This window comes from Halichoeres trimaculatus, unplaced genomic scaffold, assembly GCF_033239565.1.
Source record: "Halichoeres trimaculatus isolate MK-OKI-2021-1 unplaced genomic scaffold, fHalTri1.1 fHalTri1_scaffold_6, whole genome shotgun sequence".
Taxonomy (NCBI): Eukaryota; Metazoa; Chordata; class Actinopteri; order Labriformes; family Labridae; genus Halichoeres; species Halichoeres trimaculatus.
In genome coordinates this window covers 15,488,366-15,514,313 of record NW_027437184.1, presented here as the reverse complement: position 1 = coordinate 15,514,313, position 25,948 = coordinate 15,488,366, and the positions used below count along the sequence as shown (strand labels likewise).

Sequence of the window (25,948 nt, the reverse complement as noted above, 5' to 3'; positions counted from 1 at the left end):
CTCTGGATTACTTTTATTCATTTGATTTCACACATTTTACAGTAAAATAACGCCTGAGGCAAATATATTACATTTGCATTTTATTCTCTGAGTCATACTCCGTTCGGTTCCAGGCTTACTTTTCTAAAAATACAATGTTAACTTTCATTGTGAGGAACAAAATCAATAAACAGTGACTCTAAACAATGTGCCCATGCCATACCTCATTTAATTTAGAAAAAAAGTCATGGAGCTACAATGCGGCCCACTTGTGCAATGTCAGTCAACTCCCAGTGGCATGGTAATGTATTTTAGTTATATAAAGCATGCTTTTACATTAAACACTTAATAAATACAGATATTTGTCTTTTTGTGGCCAACACTTTCAGGGTGAAATAGTGATATAAGTCTTGAAAACACAAAGCAGTGCTGGGGATGGGGATGGGGAGATGGGTCAACACAAGAATTCTCCAACACACTTTGAATACAAAACTGATTTACAAACAATTAGGTAGATGGCATGCATACAAAAATAGACATCTATTCTGATCATTCCTTTGTAATTTACAATACTGTTTATCATTATTGCCAACTGTCCTGTTTTTGTGCTCCTGTTTTGAGGAATAGCTTGCTTTCTGTATCATCTCTAGTCTGTCTCAGAAAAGTACAATGTACATTCACAATCACTGAGGCACAGCACTTGATTTATAATTTGTATAAGTACCCCAAAACATTGTGTGGACACTGTAGTAATGTAATATTAAATATTTATATAAATGCTTGACATCCTGTACACTCATGGAACAAACACACCCTCAAATCATACACACATGCATAACAAAATGTTGTGTACATCCAAAAGAGCTTCCGCTAACTGAGCGGCTGTACACAACTCCAGCATAATGTTGAGAACAGAAGCGAGAGGAGATGGCCATGCACAACAGCGATGATTTACAAAGCGCTCCAAATAGCATTGGACACAAATGCAAAGTGCTTAAACCCTGTCTCAAACCCTGTGAGTCTGTGAGATTTTTGATCAACCCAGAACTCCTTTTTTTTGCCTTCTGTATCAGCCCTAATATTTTATACATGAAAAGAAAGAGAAGGAGAATAGGTGCAGAGGGAGAATAGGTCTTTATACTCCTGCACAGTAAGTGAGGCTGAGGGAGAGCAAAAAGAAAAGGATTTGTAGAGCCGAGCAGGGGAAAGATGTTTTTTGTGCCTTTTATCTCCAGCAGAGGGATGTCGGCTGTGTGAGGCACAGGCAGAGGCATTATGTTTGAGGTTGAATCAACACACTGATCTTCACCCTAAATAACCCAAAGAGCGGTGTGTGTCTTGAAGAGGGACATTCTGCACAGAGGGAAAAAAAGTGCATGTTATTAATACCTCATGAAACCAAACACTTCTGAGGATTAAAGGACAAGTTTTCGAACCTTGAGTGAGCTATTGAGGACCCGAAGGCGATGAAGTTTGTCATTGAGCAGGGGGTCATTGACTCTGCGGACAAACGAGCGCTTGTACTCGAGGCGGCTGGCTGATCTGTGGTCAGCTGAGGTGGACAGACTGGTCTGCTCCAGAGCCCGGTACAGATCCCCCAGAGAGTCTGCCTGCATCCTGCAGTCCCGCCGACGGCCTGCACAGAAGAAAACCAACAGAGTTGCATTTCAATAAACCTAAACCTAAAAATGATATAGTCCATCAAATACATTTCATGGACATAAACCTCAACAAAATCATCTAAGAAGGGAATCTCTCACTAAACCAGCATATGAACCTGTAGGCAGACTCTCACTGCCCACACATTCACACAATCTGACTGTTACCTGCCCGGCAGGAAATGGCAGAGAGCCGAGCAAACAAGTGGTTGGCAGAGTGGGTCAGGAAAAAGCTAAAAGCAAGGTCAGTAAATTATCCTGACTGACATTTTCCTGGAAAGAAATGTAGCTGTGGAGTTTTTCAGATGAAATTGTTCTTTGATGTGAGTGCCAAGGTGTAAGTGTGTTCAGGCGACATGCAAAGACTGAGATGACGCTCCGCCTGTGTGTTCCATAAAGTTGTGGACAAAGCGTACTAAGCTAAAATGACTTACACCACACTGCAGATACATACCATTACAACAGATATGCTAAAATCAGGATATCTTCTACATTTTCTAAATTTGTGTCAACAGTGAAGAAGCTTTTTTGACAGTGACAAATTATGTTAAGTTTGGTTTTGTGCTCTTTTGGCCAGTTATTACTTATTATAATAATAAACATTAAAAATATCTATGTAGTACCTTTCAAAACGCAGTTATACAAAAGATAAAAAGATAAAAGATAAAGATAAAAAATACTTTATTAATCCCACAAGGGAAATTCATTTGGTTTGTAGCTCATCTTCCAAATATTAAAGAGTTGAAGACTCTGGTGGCTGCAGGGAGGAACGATCTTCTGTATTAAGATTACAACCTACTCAGGTCCCCATGTGCAGTAGCTTGCTGATGTAAACCAGAGTGGGTAGTCAGGCATTATCTTTTTTTTTTTTTTTAAATAAAATCTTCCCATGAATAAAATGATGTCATTTTGTTTCTACACAATGAGCATGGAGTGTTCTTTCATTAGCAGTAGCTAGCTGATGCCGGACCAGATGAAGGTCTAAGAACATCACTTCATACCTGTTATTTTTGCCAGGTTAAATATATACATCTTATTTTTTCACATCTCTTATTAGGACAGCTGCACTTTTCCTTTTTTTTTCTCGACTGAGCTCACTTGTTAGCCTTGCAAACACATCTTCACAACCAGATCACCAGTGTTACCAACAGAATTCCTTTCAAGGTAAGATCTGAAGGTTAATCTGTGTCTGTAAGCAAGGTAAGAATTGCTTACAGACAATTAACCGCCGCAGAAAGCTCGGCAGTGACTGCTTATAACTTCTAAAAACACAACAAATATCTATTCTGTATTTTAATTTTAGGTTGTTTTTTCATGCCCTTGATGTGAATGATTATATATATTTCATGTCCTTATGCCCCTTCAATTTACTTAAACGATGAATGAACCCATAAAAAACAGGCTGATATTGTACATGATTTTGTTTTGTTTTTCTGCAAATTCATCATGTACATATTTCAAACGGCAGTTCTCTGTCTTCAAACTCTTAGTGCACAGCTCATTAATCAGTCTAAAAACTACCAGGGCTCCTCCAGCCTGCCGTTTAATCGCACTGCCCTCTGTTGGCATGAAACTGGAACTACAGCAGGTCTCTGGCTGCTCACCATCCTTTTATTTTGTGTTTTTGAAGTCGAGTGGTTCTTCGTGAAGCACTGGGGCTGGGCTTTGAAATGTATCATGCTTTATTTGCGCCTGTTTTGTGCTCCTTTCTTGTCTTTACAGGCAGTGGTGAAGAGAGTGAACAGTGGAGCAGTAGATAAATGAGGACAAGAAGAAAGGACCCTTAGGCTTGTTTCTTTATCCTGCTCAGGATTCAACACTAACATGGGCTGAAAGGATTCCTCCTCGCTCCACCATTCAAACACTGCCGAGAGGCACAGTGACATCTCGATCGAGCAAGAGAGACACACGAAAAGAGAGAGGAGGAGTGAGCGTGAGTGTGTGAGAGAGAGAGTGGACTGCCAGCATAAATCACAATCAAATAAGACACTAAATTTCATCTCACTTAGACAACTGCCCTGGAGGTCTCAGAGGGGCTGAAAATGGGCTGGCTGCAAATCCAATCCAATAAAGCAATAATAGCGGGTATTCAACCTCTGACATTTGTTGGCTCTGACTGCATGTTCGAAGCTTTAATGAAATAACTGATGACAAACAGGCACACTTGATCAAGACTGTGCTGATTAAACAGTAAATCTGCATGTAACACTAAACAGATGAGAAATGACATTTTGAGAAAATATAGCTCAGAGTGTGATGCCTGCACTTTTCACAAAACATTAAGTAACCTTTCTCATTCAACACAACTTTTTTTCTGCTTTCCATGAAACCAGATTCTCTTTTCTCAATGTTTAGAGAGGGGCTGTGTTTTAATATCCATGTTTCCATGTGGTAAAGTGTGTTGTGTAAGTGAAAAGTAGCATATCAGACTTCTTCAATTACATGATGCACTATATCAAGTCCTGTTCTGCAGTATGTACGTCAACATGCTTTTCTGGTGAGTCTGACCCATAATCCTCTGCACATCTGAAGAGATGTCGTATCAACTGAGCTGCAGCAGAGCTCAGACTGATGGGCCACAGATAGTGACAGATTCATAGATGATGATCAGAGTTCAAGACAATTTTTCTGATGGAGTAAAAAGCGTACTACCCAGCAGTATGTGTATGAGAAGCTGACAAAGTTTGGGACATGGAGGGCAACTTAGGTCTCTTTTTTTTGGTTTCCAGACAAACTCAGTCATATGTAGAGCATCTGAAGCAGGAACTATGGACAGCTCATTTAAAATCTCTTTTCATCTACTAAAAAGGCTACATTCAGTCGTAAGCATTCTCTTTACCATAAACTTCCTTTTTTTAAATTTAATCCACAGCAGTCTTCAGTCTCCACCTCTCAGGGTAAATTATTTCTCCTAAAATAGCCTGGTACTCAGTCTATGAATCTTTTTTAGCACAGCATTCACAGCAGCTGAAGAGACTTGTTGTATCCGGTCCATCATCTGTCCTGGACGATGGTGATGTCTTGGAGATACAGAACATGTCTCATCTTTAAGCTTACATAATCTGAGTCTGGACACTATGCAGTGTGGAGCAGTGAGGTCCATCACTCATTTCAAAGCCAGCACTCATCACTGCCTGCTGTCGTCTGTACGAGCGTCTTGGTTTGTCTTCCTTTCTCAGCACGGCGGTGTATTCTTACTTTGAATCTGCTTCCTTCGTGCCTTTTATCCTACATCAGTTAGAAAGAGTACATGTACTTATCTTTCCTAAAACCTCTTCTTATTTTCTTCTAAAGGTCAGAGCTGAGCGCAGGTAAATGCATTTCAGTCTGCTGCTCCCTTCACTTGGAACAAAATTACCAGAAGACACTTGAGGGCCTCGTTCAAAGCTTTTAAGGTGCTTATGAGAGAACACGACTGCACTGAAAAAACTGAAGTCTAAGCAAGTGTTTAAGTCTCGTTTTTAGAAATAATTTGTCTTATTAGACTTAATATGAGCTGCCTTCACCTGGCAAGTCCAGAAAATGTCTCATTTCAAGACATTAAAAGACCATAATGGCATCTGAATATCCTGTAAAAGGGAAATAAATAATCTGCAACTGGAGTACGACTAATTCACAGTTTGTTGTATTGAGACAGTACCATAATTTCAGGAATAATGACAAGTCATTTTTTTTTACCTCATTTGAAAGATTTTCTTTTAACCTTTCAGCAATTCAGGTGAAATTTTAGACTTTTAATATCTCAAAAACAAGACATTTTATGGACTAGGTCTAAAATTTAATGAGACACTCTCAACTAATAAGTAAGACTTGCTTTAATTTCAGGTTTTGCGGTGATCAGATGTTCTGTTTGAAATATTAACAGTATGATTGTGGTTGTTTTTGACAAATGTTTGCTGGTTTAACTTGTGTCCTTTTATTGATCCGAATCATACATTTTTGTGATGTTTGTCAGAATCTTTAGTCACTGAGCTGCTGCATATCTTGCACACCCTTGGTAAATATATTTTTTAATTTCACAGAGTTTCCTAGCCAAATAAAGGTCCCTAAAAGGAAACGGTACTTTATGCATTTATGTTTTTTTCCCACTTATTTAGAAACCTACCAACCTTCCAATCTGCCAAACAGTGGTTTACACATTTTCTATCAAGAAGAGTTACTCACACATCTGAAGTTAACACTAACCCAAAAATAAGTAATTGACCATTATGATAAAAGGAAAATATAACTGTAAATAAGTTTCTGAACCTTTTGAATATTAGTTTTGTAGATCTTTCATTTCTCATGTCTTCATTATCATTTCATCATTCGTTGCTAGGCGCTGCCCTGTTGGTTGTGGCTGCCTGTTTCAGCAGCTCTCTCTTCTTTGTCCATTTCTTGTAATTTTTTCGTCTGTTTTTTGTCATCTTTGCATTTGGAGTGGATCATTACTTTGTTCGGCTCATTGTTGGTCATAGACACCAAACTGGTTATGTCTTCAGTGATATTTTTACTATTTTTGCTCCCATGGTTGTCTGGAGATCCTACATGTGACCATGGCTGCATTGTTAGTAGTTAGCAGCCTGTAGCATGTCAATGCTAACTGGTGCAAGGCCACATGTTTTCCCCACAAGGTGAGGAGAAGGAGGTGAGGACAACGTGCTGGTTCTCAGGTGTGAGCTAAGAAGTGATGACATCGACCTGTCCTTCCATCCATCGTTATTGGGAACGTAAGATCTATCTCTCTATCTATCTATGGACAAGCTAGCCATGCTAATCCAGCAACAGGGGGAATACTAGAGGGCAGAGTAGCATCTGCTATTCACAGACATGGCTAACAGAGCTAACAGCAGACACCAGCGCCACATTGGAAGAACTTCACCTGCTGTGAGCAGACAGGATCCAGGAGACAGAGACTAAACAGACTGCTGGAGAAGCTCAGTCCTGGACCCTGTGGAGGTGGAGGCTGGCTGAACTGGGGAATGATGGACAAGCTGTCATCATCTATTTTCTTATGGACTTACTTACTTTTGTTTTCTTGATTGCTGCTGTGACTCCTGAATTTCTCCTTGAGGATAAATAAAGTATTTTCTATTCTATTCTATTCTATTCTATTCTATTCTATTCTATTCTATTCTATCACAAGGTGCAAAAACTATCCCATGAAGTAATCCACTACAGTCGAAGAGATGGCTTAAATGCTTGCTGGATAATGAAAATTGTTGTTGATTAATGTGAAATGGATATGACACTTTCCCTCTAATGGCTACATTACACTGCCAATGAATCCTTTAAATGTTTGTTGTGTAAAGAGATATAGAGCTCAGATTCTGACCAGTGTCCCTGGGGTGCTCCAGTTGGTAGTGTTCAGGCTCCCTCTGTTCAGATGCCGCGGCAGTGGCGGCCAGGATGGCATGGAGCCCGCTGTCTCTTGGTAGCGTAAAGCTGCGGGGTTTCCCTCCTGCATCTGAGTCGATGCTAGCTCTGAGTGGAAGAGGTAGGGCTCTGTACTGCTCCTGCAGCAGGCTGCGCTGTGCCGGCAGGGTGGACTGTCTGCGGTACTCCATTGCTAGCTGGTCCCTGTCCTCAGACAGCAGGCTGTCCTCTACAGGAAATGTCTGCAGGTAGTGCACCTGAGCGTTGCTCTCCATCTTATCTTGCCAGGAGTTTCTGTGGTTGCTCGACTTCGGCCCAGGGGAGATCCCATTGTTGTTGCTGCTGCCATCCAGAGCCTCAGAGTGGAACTCGTCATAGGAGGAGCGGGACTGGAATGTGTCAGAGGAGGAGAGATGGCCGCGTTTGGGTTCTAGGTAGGGACTCACCTGCACACAGACAGATGGTTAGTTAGTATGAAGGAGACACTTTACCCTTTGGGGTGGTAGCTACCTTATAAAACTGTCAGACTTACCGAGGATGCTCGAGGAAAGGTGTCATAAGGTGGTGGGGGACTGTCCTGCTTGGGCATGGAAGTCATCTCCATGTCTTCATGATCACTCTCACTCCAGTAATCTGTCGCACACAAAAATAAATCATGCCATCATCTCTACAGCAGAGAGAAAAACAAAGTCTTTAAAATTCAACAGAAAGGAGAGCCTTATGTAACTATGTGCATGAAAAATGCTCCCCTTTGCTTCACACCCTCTCCTCCCAGATTTTCATTAAACCAGACTCACCATTAATTATGAGACTTTGGAGCTAATAGAAGTCATATAAATCTACACTCTATCACAGATTTAGCTTTTAATTGCTGTATCTGGTCATAAAGATCAGGTCTTGGCATGACTAAGCGTTCTGAAAGGTGTAGCTGCAGCGTCGGTGTGGTGTAGGTGTGAAGTTTGGTCTGACTGCTGTTGAAGCTGAGTGTGAAGAGGGAGGAATCTCAGAAGTGAGAACTTCCTGTTAAGTCTTCTGGAGGTGTTAAGGATCTGATTTAGCAACTTGTCTGTGCAGCATGAAGCCCCCTCATCATCAAACCAATGACAAAACCTTATTTCACCCAACGCCCACTTATGCAGAGTTTCTACGTAGGATAGTTACATTATTTCCTGTCCATATAAGGTTGCCAAAGAACATGGGAATATTAAAATATCACGCAGGCCCCTGGCCCCTAAAATTAGCATATTCAGCTCAAAGCAGAGCGGCTTGAATCAGATGTGAAGTGTAGTGAGGAGAAGTATGAAGAATCCTCTGGAAATTTGCTGACGTGCCTCTTTTGGGACTTGATTTCCTGCTGGGTTTTTAGTCAAGTCACACAATTCTGTTCAGTGTTTTGGTGATGCTCTTAAATAATTTATTGCTGCCTTTAATTTCTTCCAACTTTGAACAAACCTTTGGAAATGAAGTTCAAAAAATAGAGTCAGTCTTAAAAAAAGTCAGCAAAACCAGAAAACTGATTCTGAAAATATGTCAAAAAGTCATTTTTTCTTTCTTTTGAAATACATTTATTCAAAGTTTATTTGATTTTCAAGCTACTTGCAGTTTTTGCTGACTCGACATCCACTGTTGACAAAGTTTTACCTCTTCTCTTTTTTCTGGTTTTGTTCAGTAGGTGTAATTTATATTGAGTGGTCAAATATTTCTTTGTTCCTGTGTCCTACCTTTGGAAAATTAATAAAAAAAAACCTTTCTTCTGCAGCATAGAATTCATTTTCTGTTGTCTCCTATCCTGTATCAGTTTCAAGAGATAAAAGCAGCATTAAAGAACTCAATCATACTAAGAGTACTGTTTGCTTTTGTGGTCAATTTGTTGCATCTATCAAGTGTCAGTCTGTTTCATCACCAGCTAAAAACTCCTAATGAGAGCTTTAAGTATCTAGAGCTTTTGAGTCAAATAATGAAATCTGTGATCAATCAAATGCCAATCAGTTTTCCCTCATAAGACATTTCTATCTTTAAACAGGGATCTAAAAGGCTAATGAGATTTCCTTTACTTTATTATCTAATTGGTGCCATTTTTTTGATATGGACTTCAGTGTGTTTTCAATAATGTAGCAAAGGAGTCTTTAATGTCACCACAAAATCTGGAAAAAAATTGTTCATGCCTTCATCTCCTCCCGTCTTGATATCTGTAATTCCCTCTACTTGACTTAGGTCTTATCAAGTGTTTTTGTCTTATTTAAAGTAAAAATTATCTGATTATACTCGATGTGAGACACATTTAACTGTTAAGTCCAGAAAAATGTCTTGTTTCAAGTTATTTAAAGACAAAAATTAGGTCTGAATTGCTTGTAACAAGAAACAATAAATCTGCCAATGGAACAACAAAATTTTGCGCAAAAACTTGCTTGAAACTAGAATAATTTCTTCAAACAAGTAACTTTTATTTTGCTTCCGTTGGCGTTTTTTTTTTGTTACTTGTTACAAGCAATTCAGACTCCATTTTTGTGTTATGATAACTTGAAATAAGACATTTTTCTGGACTAGTCAGGTAAATGTGGCTTATATTAGATGTAGAGACATTTTCTACAAAAAAATAAGGTGAAAGGACTTGATAAGATGTCAGTTTTTGTAGTGCAATTTTAGCTGATTTACACTGCCTGCAGGCTGCTTTTAGTATTGGTTTTATGATTCTTATAATCTCTTTCAAGGTCCAACACAGACTTCCGCCATACTTTATTTACGAGTTTTTATCCCCATATGTACCCACACGCAGCCTGAGATCTTCTGGCAGCGCCCTAACTGTTGTTCTAAAGTCTAGATTAAAGACCAAAGGGGATATAGTCTTCATTGTGAGAGCTCCTAGACTTTGGAGCAGCCAGAAGGAGATCAGAACTGCACAATCAGTCCCCTGTTTTATTTCATTACTTAAAACCTATTGTTACACTGCAGAAAGTTTTATTTCAGTCTTATTTCAGAAGAAAATGTCTTACTTTAAATGAGCCACATTCACCTGACCAGTCCAGAAAATGTCTTGTTTCAAGTTATTTTAAGACAAAAATGAGGTATAAACTGCCTTTAACTAGAAACAATAAATCTGCCAATGAAACAAGAGAAAAAATATTCTAGTTTCAAAAAATTTTCCACCTAATTCTTCTTTTTGCATTGGCGTTTTTTTTTTATTTTTACTTTTTACAAGCAATTCAGGCCTAATTTTTGTCTTTAAATAACTTAAAGCAAGACATGAATGTTTCTCATATCAAGTGTAATAAGACAATTTTTACTTAATAAGACAACAATAATTGATAGGACTTTAGTTTTTTGCAGTGTAGAAAAAAGCTTTTATCTTATATTTATCTTTTTTAATCTTTATTGTATTGGTTTGCCTTTATGTATTCACATATATTATAATTTACTTGTATATCAACATCACAAAGCCTGCAGTTTTAAGATACTTATTTGCAGTATTTTATGCTGATGGGAAATGACTGTGGCAGAGCTGTGAAAGAAATCATGATATAGTTATCACTGCATTTGGCACTGTATCTCAATCTTTATATTCTTAATGTCAGCGGTTTATTCATTAACAGCTGACCAGAAAAGGACAGAAAAAACCCAGATACCTGGACACGAACAACGACACAGTGTGTGACTAATCTCACCTTGGTCATGGCAAAATTTCTCCTGCTCCGAGTACCCAGCCACAGCCATACTGAGACGACTTAGCCACCTGTGGGAGAGAAGCAGAGTCATGACGCACAGCAGTTTGACATCCTTTACAACATTTTGTGCTTATGTGTGTTTGTTTGCGTGGGAGGTGTCCTGTCAATCACTTTACAAAACTGCTCTGTTTTAAGAGGAGTGGGCAGTATGGTGGTAGTGATGATGGTGGTTCAATTTCCGGCTAGTTTATATGTGGTCACACATGTTGGGGGGGGGGGATTACAGCTTGACTATCAGAGCCCCATTAACTCACCGGGACATGTCGTCTACATTTTCTGCTGCAAAGTAGAAGGTCTTTATCTTTGGATGGCAAGCCTTGAAAGCACTGAAAGGGAACAAAGGGTAAATTTAATCATATGTATGCACGGAGGAGGAGCATATAGTTCACATTAACATATAAATAAAATTGCCTCTTGTAATAAACTGGAGCTGATCACACATACAGCAATTCAGAGGAACACAAAACAGCAAGACCCTATATTAAATTCACTCATTTTTGGAGCTGTTTGAAAATCTGAGTCACTGTAGCCTGGCTGTGCGAGTGTGCATGTAAACAAGCCTGCACCTTGAAGCTGAGTGGCAGAATTAAGATGGATATATGAATATAAGCTGTGATTACAGAACATAACACCCACTAAGGTGGCTTTTGAACCTCTGAAAGTGCAGGCATTTAAGCCATCAGTCAAGAACAGAGCCACCACATGCTCCTAAAGCCGCTCGAGTGAAAGTTTACTGTAAAAGAAACAAAAGGTCTGTAAGAAACATGTGAAGTCCCCTGTTCAAATAAAGCAATGACAATCTCCGTGTCTCCCACCCCCTCTTTGTGGGTTTTTTACATGAGCTTCCCTAAATAGCACAAAGGTTAGTCATATTACTTCCTGCCTATTTGTGGGGAGCCAAAGAATGCAAGAGGATGAACACAAAGAAGAACGCCTTCAGACCCTAAAATTAGAATTTATATCCATAGGATGAATCCAAAGAAGAGATGCTGAAATCCTAAGAAAATGCAGTTGTTTGGGTTCCTTGAGATTAGATCCTGAATTTTTCTGAGATAATGCTGAACTGATGGACTGCTGATGAACCAAAGATATAATCAGTGTTGGTAAATTCACCCATCTACTGACCTTATTGTTCAGCTGTGAAGGTTTTCGTCCTCTAGTAACTGAGCTATATTTTACAGAGTGGGTCTGCTTTTGTTTGCATGTGCACAATGATGCTTTCAAATGCTCTCATACTATTAATGTGATATGTGGTGGAGGTAAGATGCTATTGCAGTGGGTTTGCAGAGGCATGCAAATGAAACTTGATAAGCAAAGGCCTAAATCCAAATTACTAAGCTTTAATTTTGGATAAAATAAGATAAAGTAAACAAAAAAGCTAATCCTTTCCATTAAAATGTTTATTATGCAAGTTACACAAATCTTTGGCACTGAAGTATAAATAATAAAAAATTTTTGCAGTGGGGTTTCAGTGATACTGAGCCACAGCAGAGGTTTCAAACACTTTTAATCACTTGGTAATGAAATAAACCATAGGACAATCTTGTTTTCTTTTTTAGGTCATGTAGAGAAATTAATAATCATTAATCAATCACTAACAAGCTAAAACTCCAAGCAGGGGCTTTAAAGGGAAGAGATTGTTTTAACATTAGTGAGTTGGGTTTTCGTGCATATATAAAAATAAGTACTCACTACTTCCTTCTGCATTCAGTGGCACGGTCAATCTTAAATTCTGGGAGGCTCACAAAACCCTCTGCCTTCTCATCCTGTGGAGAGCAAAAGCAGAGTTAAATCAAAGTTTGACACCATGAATAAAAGCTTAATGATGTGAGTGAGTTAAAGAAAGAAAAACAGTATTCACCTCCTCATTCATGTACCAATACAGGCAAGTGTCTTTAAGGATAAACCAGTACTTCTTCCATTTCTGAGAGAAATAAGTTTTAGCGTCTTTTTTCTTCCACAGCCAGCCCTCACAGTCTCCTTGGCCCAGGTCCCTGCAGGAAATCCTCCTCTTGCTGATTGACGCTAGAGGACTGCCACCTGTGGATGCCAGCAGGGGAGCAGAACCATGAGAATAGCTAGAAACTCTATTATTGTAACACCTGTTCATGTTATGGTTTCAACAAACACGAGCACTCAAGTTAGCGTTCTTCGGGAAACACTTTTACCTTTACTCTTCTTCTTTGACCGGGAGAGCAGAGAGGATCTTTCAAACACCTGTGATGTAAACAACAAAAAAAGAATCACCACAGGCCAAGGAAGCTCTCATACCCTCTTTCCACCAGAGCTCATTTGGTGCTGGTGCTAGTGCTGAGTTGGTTCTACCATTCTTTCCATAAATGGTTTGGTTATTTATTGACAAAAGCCAAGTCGGGGCCACATCATTGTAAAACGTCAGGATGTCACTGCATACGTAGCTGCTCTGGGGGGCAGTGGCGTTGGCTGCAGACACATGGGGTGGGAGATGACAACAAAGTTCACTGCAAAAACTGAAATCTTATCAAGTGTTTTTGTCTTATTTTCAGTAGAAAATTCCTTTTTAGACTCAATATGAGCCAAATTCACATGACCAATCCAGAAAAATGTCTTGTTTCAAGTTATTTAAGGACAAAAATGAGGTCTGAATTGCTCATAACCTGTAAAAAAAAATCTGCCAATGGAACAAGAGAAAAGTTACTTGTATTAAGACATTGTTCTAGTCTCAAGGAAATTTTCAAGCATTTTTTCTTGTTCCATTGGCAGATTTTTTTACTGGTTACAAGTGATTCAAACCTAATTTTTGTACTCTGATAACTTGAAACAAGACATTTTTCTGTATTGATAAGTTGAAAGTGGCTCATATCGAGTATAATAAGACAATTTTTACTTTAAAAAAAAGACAAAAACACTTGATGAGATTTCAGTTTTTTGCAGTGTTGGCTCTAGGAGGGCTCAAAAAAAGGCAGAGATTTGTTTTACATTACTTGTTTCCGACTGTCTGCTACATGGAAAGTGCTCATCTCTCACTCTTTCTGTGCGTCTGTGTGTTTGTGTGTCTGTGAACGGAGCAGATCTCTGCTGTGTGCAAGTGAGTTTTTGCACTGACATCATGATATAGGTAGTTACCCCGATGTGCAGCCACATTGGAGGTACATGAACGTAAACACTGAATGGATATAGACAGAACTGTGTGGTAAAATATGATTGTAAGATGTCTTATCCACCAATAAATGTGGAAAAAACGCACAGAGTATACTAAAACTTATAGTGGAGGTCTCACCCAGCAAGAAAAAGAGATATTTTGAAAATGTGCGCCTCATAAGTGGGAGAGACCCATAAGAGGGGTTAGCATTTTTATCATCATCATCAACCCAAAGGTATGAAAACATATGTTACTACTATAATTTTCACGGAAGAGAGGGTCCATGGAATAAATGATGCTCTTTTGGAATAGGCTCACTGCCTGGCACTTTAAAAAAAGATGCTATGGACAGAGAACATGACCTACCTGACTGGAAATGCTGTGTACAGACTCGAATGTTGAGATTAATAACAGATTGTTGCCTTAAAAATCCTGATTGAGCTCACCTAGTCACAACGATCATTTTTGGTAGCATATAGAGTATATTTTTCTCAGTCTGACTAATTAGTGCAGCAAAAAATCGTGGCAGTAATTTACCATTTTTGTGACAAGAATCCTATATACCAATTCCATTCTGTTGTGAGAGTGCCTCCAACATACTACAGTTCTCCGTTTTATTTAGGAGATGCCTTTGTCCAAAGCAGCGTACAGCACAAGCAAGAATTTAGACAGAAGGAAAACCTAATTAGTAAGTGCTTTAAGTTATTTGGCTGCAGGTGCTGCTGTTAAGAGCAGGATTTTTTTTCAATAATATAGAATAATCTTGCCAACTAACCACAATCAATTGCTGTAAGAACATACTTCAACCTTCAACAACATTCAGTAATTAGTGCTGAAAATTCACTAAGAGCTGGGTCTGAGACCTTCTGACTCATTCTACCCTTGAGGACAAAGAGGAGAAGGGTCAGCTTAAGTGCTTCAGTGTTCCCTGAAAAGATGAGTTTTCAGACATTTCTTGAAACTAGAAAGGGACTCTGCAGATTGTATAAGTAGGTACTTAATTTCACCATTTGGGCATAACAGAGGAAAAGAGTCTGGCTAGTGATTTAGAGCCACGCTGGACTGGGTAGCCTAGTGGGACAGAGGGAGTATAGACCTGGATGAGGGAATCCAGGTAGGAAGGTGCTGTTCTTGTTCAACATGGTTAAACTTGAGTTGATAACGTCATGGGAAAACACTCTATACAGAGTAGGGGAAAATGCGAATGCAAAAATATGAGGCAAAAGTTATACCCATCATGTATATAAGATGAATAACTTCAGGTTGTTAAGTCTGTTTGATAAAATAACAAGTTATAGACCTGATCTATAAGAGACAATGCATTACTGCCTCATTTCATCCTCCAGTTCAAGTTATGGATGAGTAAACAGCAACAAAATAAACGATGACTTGCTCGGCAGCTTTCCTTTTTTAGAATGGTAAATAACATAAGGCAAATTAATCTGTTTTAAAAAAGGTTTAGACCTGATCTATAAGAGAGGAAAGGCATTAGTGCTTTAATTTTGCCCCCATTTCAAATGACTGAGGGAACTGTAACAAAACAATGGACAACTCGCACGGCAGCTTCGTTTTTAGAAATGACATTTTTCACCGCTGCTTGTTGGTCGCTGTAACCCAGCCACTGGCCACCTAAGTAGGTGCTTAGCTCTGGCCCAGCAAAGAGTTGGTGCTTGCTAAGCACCACTTTTGAGCACCCGGAGCCAATTCTTTGTCTGTGGAAACACAAAGAACCAGTGCCAAGTCAGGTACTGGCCTGGAACCAGCACCAGCACCAGTTCAGCTGGAGAGGGGTATCAGGTAGAAATCTGGTGGTATTTAGCTGGCATATGATGGAAAAGCTGGATTCAAAGAGACATAGGAGACTGACGTGATAAAGGGAGGCTGAGTCTGAGCTGGACGTAGACAGAGGGACTTCCATCTGCAGGGCAGGGACCAGTGTGTAGTGGGTGGGGCTGGCTCCTCTCTCAGTTTTTCTCCTGCTCTGACTCAGACTACGTCCCAGTAGGTAGTCCTCCCCGGGAGCTTTATCTTCACTGGCGAAACGGAGCAGGGAATTCTCTGCCGGGACATAACAGAGGGAAATCTCAGTGCAGCCACGATTTTTGATTTGAAACTCCATCATCAAAAACCTAAAATCAACTAATTGCAAAATTAAGCTGCCAAAGTGCATCTGAGAAATCACACTGTAGCATTTCTCTAGAAGGGCAGCATGATGAGGGTAGCAAGTAATTTTCCATCCATCCAAGGAATTTTAATCACACATTAGCAGCTCCAGTATCATGATTTAACTTTGTGTGCTCTTCTGTAAGACCAATGAGCTGTCCCTGATTTAACGAAGACTCTGTCTTAGATCAGTGATGTTTCCAAAGATTTCCTGTTTAAAATGCATTAACAGTCATCAGCATTAGACTGTTGTCAGGCAGGAGGCCCTCAAACTTCCAAATATTGCCTCTTGGAGATAAATATAGCACCATCACTTTCTCTTAAAAAAAAGAAGAAAAAAGCCCAAAGGAGCAACATATCACCATTGTTCCCAGAGGAAACAAACACATCACTCAAATCTTTCTTTGAGGCTGAAATAAAGCAAATCATTTTCCTCCTACTCCATTTACCACCTTTCTCGACAGTCCCCAACAAAATGTGAAAATCTCTGGATGCATTTCTACAGTTGCCAAAGCAACGGTGTACTTTTTATATCCAAGCAGAGAACAGCACAGCTGAGAGCAAGGAGAAAGGCATGAAGGGAAAATAGATAGATTATGAGTATACGGAGGAGATAGAGGTAGGAACTGATATCCAGCATGTTATCAGTTTTGACAGCCCAGCTCATCCTTCTATTTCCTGGCTCAGAGATCTGAGAGGGTGAGGATATTATGAGATATCAGCCCACTCACCTCAGATCGCTCTCCGTCCCTCACTGTCTCCCTCCTTTCTCTGCCTCCCTTTCTCTTTCTCTCCCTCCCACGGCCTCCCACTCACCTCTTCTGCTTTCTCTCTTCAGCTTGGCCAGGTCTTCATTGTCTCCCACCCAGTTGTATTCCACGGGCATGGAGATAGGCCTGAGCCTGCCTGGAGGAGGGAGGAACAATAAATGTCAATACAACACAGCCACACCCCCATACACGCTCACGTGCACCAAAGAGGCACAGACATCTTGTCACTCTGGCTCTTGGCTTTCATAATCTCAGCAGGGAGTCTCCAGACAAGGTGGAGATCTTACCATAGGTGGGGGTGCTCCCCCTGCGGACCGATGACACCTCCTGGTTTTTGTCGTACTCATAGCAGTACAATATGGTGTCTTCCTCAACCAGAGGGAATGGTCCCCGGCACTCCTGATCCAAGTAGGAGTTCGGTGACTCAGATCCCTCAGCGACATGCACATCCGACTGAGAATTATCACCTGGCAGGTTTCCTTTGTCATCTCTATGGTAGCAGAAAGAAAATGTCAATACAGACCTGACTAATGCGGAAGAGAACACAGGAAGACTGTGAGTCATCTGCAGCTCCGCTGTGAGACTGCTGCCAGCAGCCATATCCCTTTACATCAATGTTTGGGTTTGATAACCTCCGTAAATAACCAAAAGCTGGATCTCATTTCATCAAGAAATGCATTCTAACTATATTTAGACTTAATAAGAAATGGATATCACCAGTTTAAAGTATAAAAAATGTACTTGACTGGTGTGCTTTATCTGACGTGCTGTATGACCAACCACAGACCTTTTCAGGGTCTATTTTTTTCCATGAACTGCTGCCACGCTGTAAAATATTACATGGATTTTACAAGATTTAACTGTGTTATTTCACAATAAAACACTTAACTATCAATTCACAAAGTTTAACTGTATTTTTTTTTATCTTGATGTGATTATTTTATATTTTATATTTTACTATGAAATAAATACAGGCACAGTCAGGTACTTAAACTTTTTATTTAAAACTATTACCTGGGTTTTACAACACTTTACTCTATTATTTCACAGTAAAGTACTCTATTAAGATCATCCACTCTGATAACACAGCAAATAACATTAAGCACCCTGTGGGATGTATCACGATTTTAAACTGTCTGAAAAGACAGACAGTCTATTTGTTATTCAACAGCTATTTAGCACCTTCGGAGCTGGCTGATGTTTTTACAGACAAGACAGGTGGCCCAACCTAAGGGGTTCTTTATCCCATAACTGCCCACTAACCATACATTATCCTGTTTATTTCCCAAAGTTAAGACATAAACATGTTGGCAGAAAACAATTATTGGAATATTATTTTATGAATTTAAATGCTCTATGTGTATAGTTAAAGAGGGTGTGTTCGTGACAATAACGTCTGCTTTTGGATAACTTAAAAATGATGTCCTAGCGGTCTAGGTCACTCATGAGGTTTGCCCTCGAGGTGGTGGCCTGGGTTGTAGTCCAGCCTGTGACCTGTTACTGCATGTCATTCCCTGCTCTTGCTCTGTTTCCTGTTTCCTGCTCTATCCACTGTTCTATCCTCTCTGTTTAAGGGCATGAAAAAGCCAAAAAATTACTTTAAAATAATAAGAAAAAAAATTGGAACAGGCTGCTTTCACTGACTCAGTCCAGTAATTCATCTTCCATGCAGCACCATTCTGTATAGGCAGCCAAAACAAAGACTTTAATGTTTGGTACTGAAAATGTGGCATTTAAAGACATACCTTGAAGCTCAAATTATGAACAATGGCATTGAAAGATGTGTATTATAAAAGATGTTTAATGGCATTACAGGTATTGGTACTGACAACATTTTACAGAATTTAAAAACAGACATAAAATGTTTTTTTCATTATATCCTTTTTATAAATTTTTGCATTTTGATGTTTTTGAATTCAAAGTATATTATATTTATTTGATGTCACTGTTTTATCAATGACAGTTCAAAAAAATCATTGATTTTTTTTCTTTTTTGATCACACTTTTTTTGCTTACTTTTTTTTCAGTTTCAACTTTCTTTCTTTTGGCGTGGAGGGGAGGGTTCGGGGAAAAACCTTTGAGAGCATGATTTGCATGTTATTTGCATATTGTCAGCAAAAAGCAGCACTGGGCCGGACCCCACGGACCTATCAATAACCAATCAATACTTCTTCCTCAAACTGAGAGTAGACCACCCGCAGGGGGCACCCCGGGAATATCAGCCCACTCTGATGTCTCATTTCAAAATAAAAGCCCTTAAAATTCTTGTAACGGCTGATTTTGCTCTAAACTAAGGCCAACATTACAAGCCTCATATCAATAATTAATCAAGAAAATGTTGGTCCACTCTGATGTGTCACTTTAAAATAAAAGCCTGTTGACATCTTGTGTCCAAATTTAATTTGTTCTTAGTTCAGATTAGGATTTAAAGGATTTTATCAATACGCTTTCAATGATTACTTCTCATACTGACAAAAGCCCATTACAACACTCGATTTAGCATCTGTAAGTATGAGAATACGCACAAAACATTTATAATGTTTCATTGTAAATTACTTTAGGCAATAAAGGATTAAGAAAAGCTTTGCAGCTGTGGAAACCTGGCCGTGCAAGATGGCGGTCTCCCTCGAAGGGAACCTGTTTCCAATGTAGAGAAATTTGACTTGTTTCAAATAATGTACTTATGTTTAAATAATTTCTGCTTATTTAAACAGACAAACTATTGTTAGATTCCATTTTCACCAATTCTGTTCTGTTAGTTTTGGAACAACTGAAATCGTGACCTAAATCATCTTGGGGCATGACTGAATCCAGTTTTTAACTATCTCAATATTTAAAATCTGTGCATCAGTGTTTTGCAGCTTGCTATGTTTGTGTGCCTCTCCCTTTGTCTTTGAGGCTGCATTGGGACACTTCTTTGTGTCACCTACATAAAAGGTCAGTCAGTGCAGTGACTTCAAGCCTTTGGCAGGAAACATCAAGCTGGTTGTGTGTGTACTTGTCCTTTTGCATGCTTATGGTTCACTTGTAAAAACACAGATTAATGTGAAAGAATTGGTCAAAAAAATCATCAAATACCTTTGATTTTTGGCACAGTACACTGGAAAAAAATGAAATCTTAACAAGTGTTATCTCATTTTAAGTAGAAAATGTCTTTTTGGGCTTAATATGAACTACATTCACTTGACCACTCCAGAAAAATGTCTTATTTTAAGTTACATGAAGACATAAATGTGGTCTGAATTGCTTGTGACTAGGGATGGGTACAGGATTAGGTACTTTTATTGGTATCGACCAAATTCTGTCAAAAGTACAGAGTACCCATTCATGTAAAATCAAAAGATACCTAAATGCATCCTTGTGACTGTGAGGGAGAGAAATTGGGCGATTTTCAGTGCTGGACATGATCACAGCATTGCAAGGTTATATATTGAAGAGTAAATATGTTAAATTGAAATTTTTTTGTTACTTTATCATTAAACAAATTGATATTTTTTACCACATAAACACAAAAAAGTACCAAAAATTGGTACCGTTGAGTACCGGTACCGATTGCCAGGTACCGGGCATTGGTACTGTATCGCATCAAATGTGAAAGGTACCCATCCCTACTTGTAACAAGTATAAATAATCTGCCAGTGAAACAAGAGTAAAGTTATTTGTATTAAGACATTATTCTAGTTTCAAGCAAATTTTCAAGCAAATTTGTCTTATTCCATTGGCAGATTTTTTTTACTTGTTACAAGCAATTCAGTATTTTTGTCTTTAAGTAACTTAAAACAAAACATTTTTCTGGACTGACAGGTTGAATGTGGCTTATATCAAGTATAACAAGACAATTTTTACTTAAAATACTTCAGAAGCACTTGATAATTTGCAGTGCAGATGTGATGTTGTTTTGGTGTAGGTGTAGCTGTGTGATCACCTGGGGGTGTAGGGCTCTGCAGGTGGAGGGGGGATGTAGAGATCCTGCAGGGCACAGCTACTCCTCCTGGATGGAGTGCTTAAGGTGCTGGTGGGCGTGGCCACACTGCTGCTGGGGCTCTGAGGGAAGATTGGCTGTGTGTGAGTGAATGTGTGTGCGTGTGTGTGTGCGTGTGTGTGTAAATGTGCCAGCATGTGCAAAAGAGAGAGAAGGAGAGACAGGTGGACAGGGAGAAAGAGAGAGACAGGGGTAACAGTTACAGGAATGGACACGATGAAAATTTGAAGTTTAGCAGCAGTTCAGTTCGTCAGTCAGGGACCATTTGTTCAGCTTAGACTGAGCTGTGGAGCATCTCGAGCATGAAATGAGCCGCGTGCTGCACGATTTGGATGCTCTACTTCTAACAAGCGTGAACAGGTTGGTGCACAGTCAGGCCGTCCCTCTCATTCAGGTCAAGGAAAACTCGTCCGGACAGATCGCTCCTTCATTTTTGCAACACTTTACAAAAAATATGAACAAAATGTGTTTCTAATAACCATCCTGTCACAAATTTATGATCAAAGGATGAGTTTAAAAAAACATTAACTTAATTTAAAGTGACAGAGATGCGTAATCCAATCACAGGATGCCTGTTTTGAGGAGATTAAACAGGGACTTCCAAAACGTTTGAGTTTGTTCAACGAGTGAGAAATTCTCTCGTCAACTGAATACCAATTTGTCACTGCTTAAACTATGCAAATATGTTGCATAACTCACAGCTGACTAATATCTGAAATGTATTATCAGGAGATGTGCTCCATCATAACTCCATTATGTGTGTCAGAGTTACTGCAGGGCCTCCACAGCACGACATCCTCTAACTTAACAGAACAACTTTGTAATTTTAGTCACATCTCAGAACAAGAAAAATTACAGCTTTAGGTTCCTTTCTGTCCTTAAAAATGCCAGTGGGAGAAAGAATTTGATTTTGGTGAAGGAGAAAAAGTATAAGGATGTGATGTGAAGTGTAGGGGGCGGGGGCTGAGCAGGACTGTGGTTCAGAGCCTCAGGGGGGAAGAAAACATTTTCTCTGGCCGGAGGAATCAAAGAATGGCTGGGCTACATAAATACTCATCCCTCTTTTTTCCACCCATTCTGGCCCGGGCACCAATCCTAATACTGTTATTGGCTTGGCTGAAGTAGGATAACAGATGCCACTGAGGGCTGAAGTGTCAGTGTGTGAATGAATAATACTGAAACCTCAAAACAATTAGCAGAAAAACCTGGTACAAAAAGTAGGTGGACACAAAAAAACATCACCTGCAAAATATGGGTCAGACACAACAAATTAGAAAGAGCTGCAGAAAGTAAGCATAATAAACAAAGTAAGTTTTTAGATCGGGGCTCATGTATTAGACTGTATCCTACCTCCATCCTACACATCACATACTTTAGTTTATTTATAGTGTGATCTGGGAGTTTAGCTTCCAGGGTCCAGAGTCTTGTTTGCTCTCTTATTTTTTGCACAAGCAAGGACAGAAGCACAGAGATACACACATTACTTTGCACAAATAAATATGAAGACAAACACAGACATGCAGAAATATGTGGAGGATAAAAGCAGCCTTTATACTTGCAAAGCCAGTGGTTTCCATCTCATGTTCTTGAGCAGAGCTGGGGTGGAGGTGAGCGTGCTCTGCGGGCGTTTCTTCAGTGTCAGGGTGACACCTGCAGGGTCGCCACGCAGCAAGTTCACTAAGTTCTTCAGCTGCCAGCCCACCTGATCGACAACAAGAGCTTGATGAGGGTTTCCTCAACACACAGGCATCATAGACACACCCATGACTCACGCTACATGATTCAATATGTGGCATGTCAGTGTGGTCATGATGCTGGAGGCTGGTTCACAGATTAGATGAACAACAAAAAAGTAAGTATGGAACCAGATTAGAAAATGACCATAAGCTCTTAAGTTATCAACCTGGTTATCTGACTAAACACTTCCCCTGCAAATTAAAAGTTTCAGTTGCTAGTTTCAAGTCCTCTTTAACACAGCATAATGTTTACAGCTATGACCCTGTTTAGAGTTGAATTAACAATAAGGCAGGATGCTTGAAAGCATGCCAACCAGTGATTAACAAGTTGCTTTGAAGGTCCAATATTATGCAAAATTCACTTTATTAAGTCTTTTAGTGAAATTTTTGGGTCTTTGGCTTTCCCCCCAGCCCACAAAATGTGATATTTAATGACTGTTTGGAATTTCAGGGGTTTGCCGACGTCAGCGAATCTCTTTTTTGACCAATCAGGAGCAAGTCTGACCTGATTGGTCCACCAGAGCAGATACCCCTGAACCCCCCGCCCACTTCTCTCCCCGCATCTGGAGAGAAATCTCCCCAGCAGCGGGGAGAGGAGTGTGGCTGTTTTTGGCTGTAAACAGCCACATATTTCCATGCACAAGCTTCCCATCTCGGAAGAAGACAAGACTAAGTGGCTAGAGTTCATTTATCAAGGAAATGTGCCAGCTACACTCAGTAAAACTGTGCATGTGTGTGCTGGTCACTTCACGGCCTGCTTTTCTAACTTTGGACAGTACAACAGAAGGCTAGCGAATAGACTGGTCCTGAATCCATGCGCATTACCAACCATCCGCCAACAAACCTCAGACCCTGGAAATGTGAGTATTTTAAATGCTGTGTGTTGTGGAGCAGATGTAAGAGCTTTTCCTCAGTGTCCCCCCTGTCTCTGTGTTAGCTTCAGGATGCTAACTTAAGCGCGGTTAGCCTGTTGTTTTAGCCTGTAATGTTATGGTAAATGAGCTTTGCTGTTTTCTAAACATTGTGCACTCGAGCTCGTGGTGCCACTCTCTGTGACGCAGAAGAGTAGGGCGGTATCAGCGGTGGCTCATTTACATATGAAGGTCACTAAATCAGACCGTTCTGAACAGAGGGGCTATGAGAGCCTGGAAACAATGCTGCTGTTCTTGATATATTGGCTTTTTGGACCAAAACATGTTACATCCATTTCATGAAGGCATCAATGATCCATATTAAACTGCAGAAAAGGAGTATGATATGGGACCTTTGATAGCAACCTGTCCACAGTCTGACTGATGAGGATAGATGTATTCCCACACTCTTATCCAAATTTGGTCACTTCTGGCTCCAAAAAAAGAAAACCAAGTGTTAATGACCAAAATCTGCAGGTTTCAAACTAGCAAATAAAAAGGCAATGGATGATGTCACAGTGGCTACATGCAGGTTTTTACAGTTCACAGTGTACAGCCCAGCTTGCCACATTTGCATCTAATTCAAGGTGCTGTTTTGGTCGTTATTTTGGTAACAGGCACAGATCCTGGGAGCTGCAGAACAGCCTGCAGCTCCCAGCCTGAGCTGGAGATGTTGAGTGCAAATTAGATGCCAAAGGGTATCTTGTACACCTCCTGTGATGTCAATCTGCAGGCGCCGCCGTAATGTGCTAAGCCCCGATGTTGTACTTTGTGAACAGCTGCATGCCTTGTAAATAGTCTTTAACCCAGTTTTGATGACATTTGGCATATCCCGCCCAGAGAAACCCTGACTGCAGCTGAACCAAATATGCCAGGTCCAGTTTGGAGAGGAAACATCCTCTCTTGCTTGGAAGGCCGTGCTGACTTTCAGTACAGCTTGCGTATTCCATGCAGCCTGAGAGAGCAGGCATTTTTCAGGCACTGACCTAGCAATCACTTTCCAAGTCATTTTTCACCTTGACAGCCTTTACACAGAGTTTTTCACACAGAAAGTGCATTAAAGAGACAGACAGGCAGGAACAGATACAGTTACAATCCAAGGCCTGCTTTGTTCTGGGATGAGACGATTGTTTGGCTGTGTCTGGCTCCAAAAAGAGTGATTATTTTAAGAAAAGGAACCCCAGTTTAGATTTGTTTTAACCTATCAGCTGCTCTCTAAAAATGCTTTGCTTTAAGCTGTTTCTAATAAAACATTAAGCCTCTGCTTCTTCTATTTGTCTCTTTCTCTGTTGTAAGAGATGCAGCTAATACTCTTCAGTGTTAAAATTTACTGCCCAGCATGGATCTGTTTTATGGGTATGAAGCCTTTCCTGTTTATTGACCTGCACCAGAAATTCAATTTGTCATTGCAGCCTGCAGTTATTTATTTCTGGCATCGTATCATAAATTTTTTACAGCCTTTCGATCTTGTGCTCATACACACTGAATAATTTGCCATTTTTTCTTCTCTGTAGGGTGATTATTCTACGTGTGTTACAACTTTAAAAAGTTAACCACAGGGCAGTCTTTGCCTCTGAGGATTTTTCCTTCATTCGTGTTCTCTGGCTGATGTAATCCTTTGCCCCAGCAGCCATCCTGACATCTACTTTTCAGTAAGAGGGATACTCAAACCCTGTGAACTTTGGTGCTCGACTTTTCCCAGCAGCCTCAATTATGGATCCCTGAACTCTTTCAAGTATTTTTTCTTGCCTCGAAGGGAAGGTTCTTTTTTTAAGGTGTGGCTGTTACTTGGTCATTATCAATAAAGTGTATTGGACGCCAGAATCTCTGTCAGTCTGGCCCCTTTATTTACAAACCGGTTGGAGGAGCTATGCAATCAACAGTGCCAGACAGGACCAGGTTTATCAGGTAGTTTTTCAGACTTTAGACCAAAGCATGTCTCCAGCAAAGAAATAATTTAAGTGTAAGTGTGTGCTCCACTTGGAGATGAACTGAACTCTGTTTTGCTTTCAGAAAGCTCATTCATTTTGCCACTATTCTTGGCAAAGGAGTTCTTTCTCCAGCTGGACACAGAAAAAGTTAACAACTTAGATGTGTTATAATTTGATACAGCTGCAGTGAAAATTAGCTTAGTTGACTTTGTCTGTAGCATAGACAGAAAAAAAAATGGACGTCCGCTTGCTCGGCTCGAAGTGAGGTCTCCACAAAAACTGCTCCCCCTGGTGGCTGGCTGCAGCATAGGTTAAAAAATCCGGCTTTCCAGTCATTCCAGATGGGCTGTGGTCAAACTTTAAAAAATTAATACACCTCATAGAAACGTTTCTCACGTCTGATTGTTGTGGTGATTTGAAGATATCATTTGGCTGTCTTGTATTCAAGTCCTTTTTTTTCTGAAAAGTTTCATTTTCATTAGTTATACGAGGTTAAAAACAAGGTTTTACGTAAGGTTTAACGATGACTGACAGCTGCCGTTCTCGTGTATTTTTTTCGGGGATGGTAAAACCTGTCGGGAGGTAGAGTCATGAAGTGATTAGACTCTTGGAAGAAAAAA

General features: G+C 39.9%; 1 protein-coding gene across 4 annotated transcripts in view; it reads right to left on the bottom strand.

Annotated features, from left to right (window-relative positions):
• LOC141791267 (connector enhancer of kinase suppressor of ras 2-like) overlaps positions 1-25,948 on the bottom strand; it is a 46,093-nt gene continuing 20,145 nt past the window's right edge. For 2 of the 4 annotated variants that reach the window (XM_074671548.1, XM_074671551.1), the window contains exons 9-22: positions 22,306-22,452; positions 20,694-20,827; positions 17,056-17,258; positions 16,815-16,904; positions 15,703-15,893; positions 12,883-12,931; positions 12,576-12,754; positions 12,407-12,480; positions 10,969-11,040; positions 10,655-10,722; positions 7,525-7,625; positions 6,952-7,438; positions 1,416-1,615; positions 1-1,332 (exon numbers count right to left, since the gene is read on the bottom strand). In XM_074671548.1, coding sequence (XP_074527649.1) covers positions 1,285-1,332; positions 1,416-1,615; positions 6,952-7,438; positions 7,525-7,625; positions 10,655-10,722; positions 10,969-11,040; positions 12,407-12,480; positions 12,576-12,754; positions 12,883-12,931; positions 15,703-15,893; positions 16,815-16,904; positions 17,056-17,258; positions 20,694-20,827; positions 22,306-22,452 — 2,043 coding nt within the window. In that variant the 3' untranslated portion in view covers positions 1-1,284. The remainder of the gene's footprint in view (positions 1,333-1,415; positions 1,616-6,951; positions 7,439-7,524; positions 7,626-10,654; positions 10,723-10,968; positions 11,041-12,406; positions 12,481-12,575; positions 12,755-12,882; positions 12,932-15,702; positions 15,894-16,814; positions 16,905-17,055; positions 17,259-20,693; positions 20,828-22,305; positions 22,453-25,948) is intronic. The other 2 variants (XM_074671549.1, XM_074671552.1) reach the window with 1 other exon arrangement.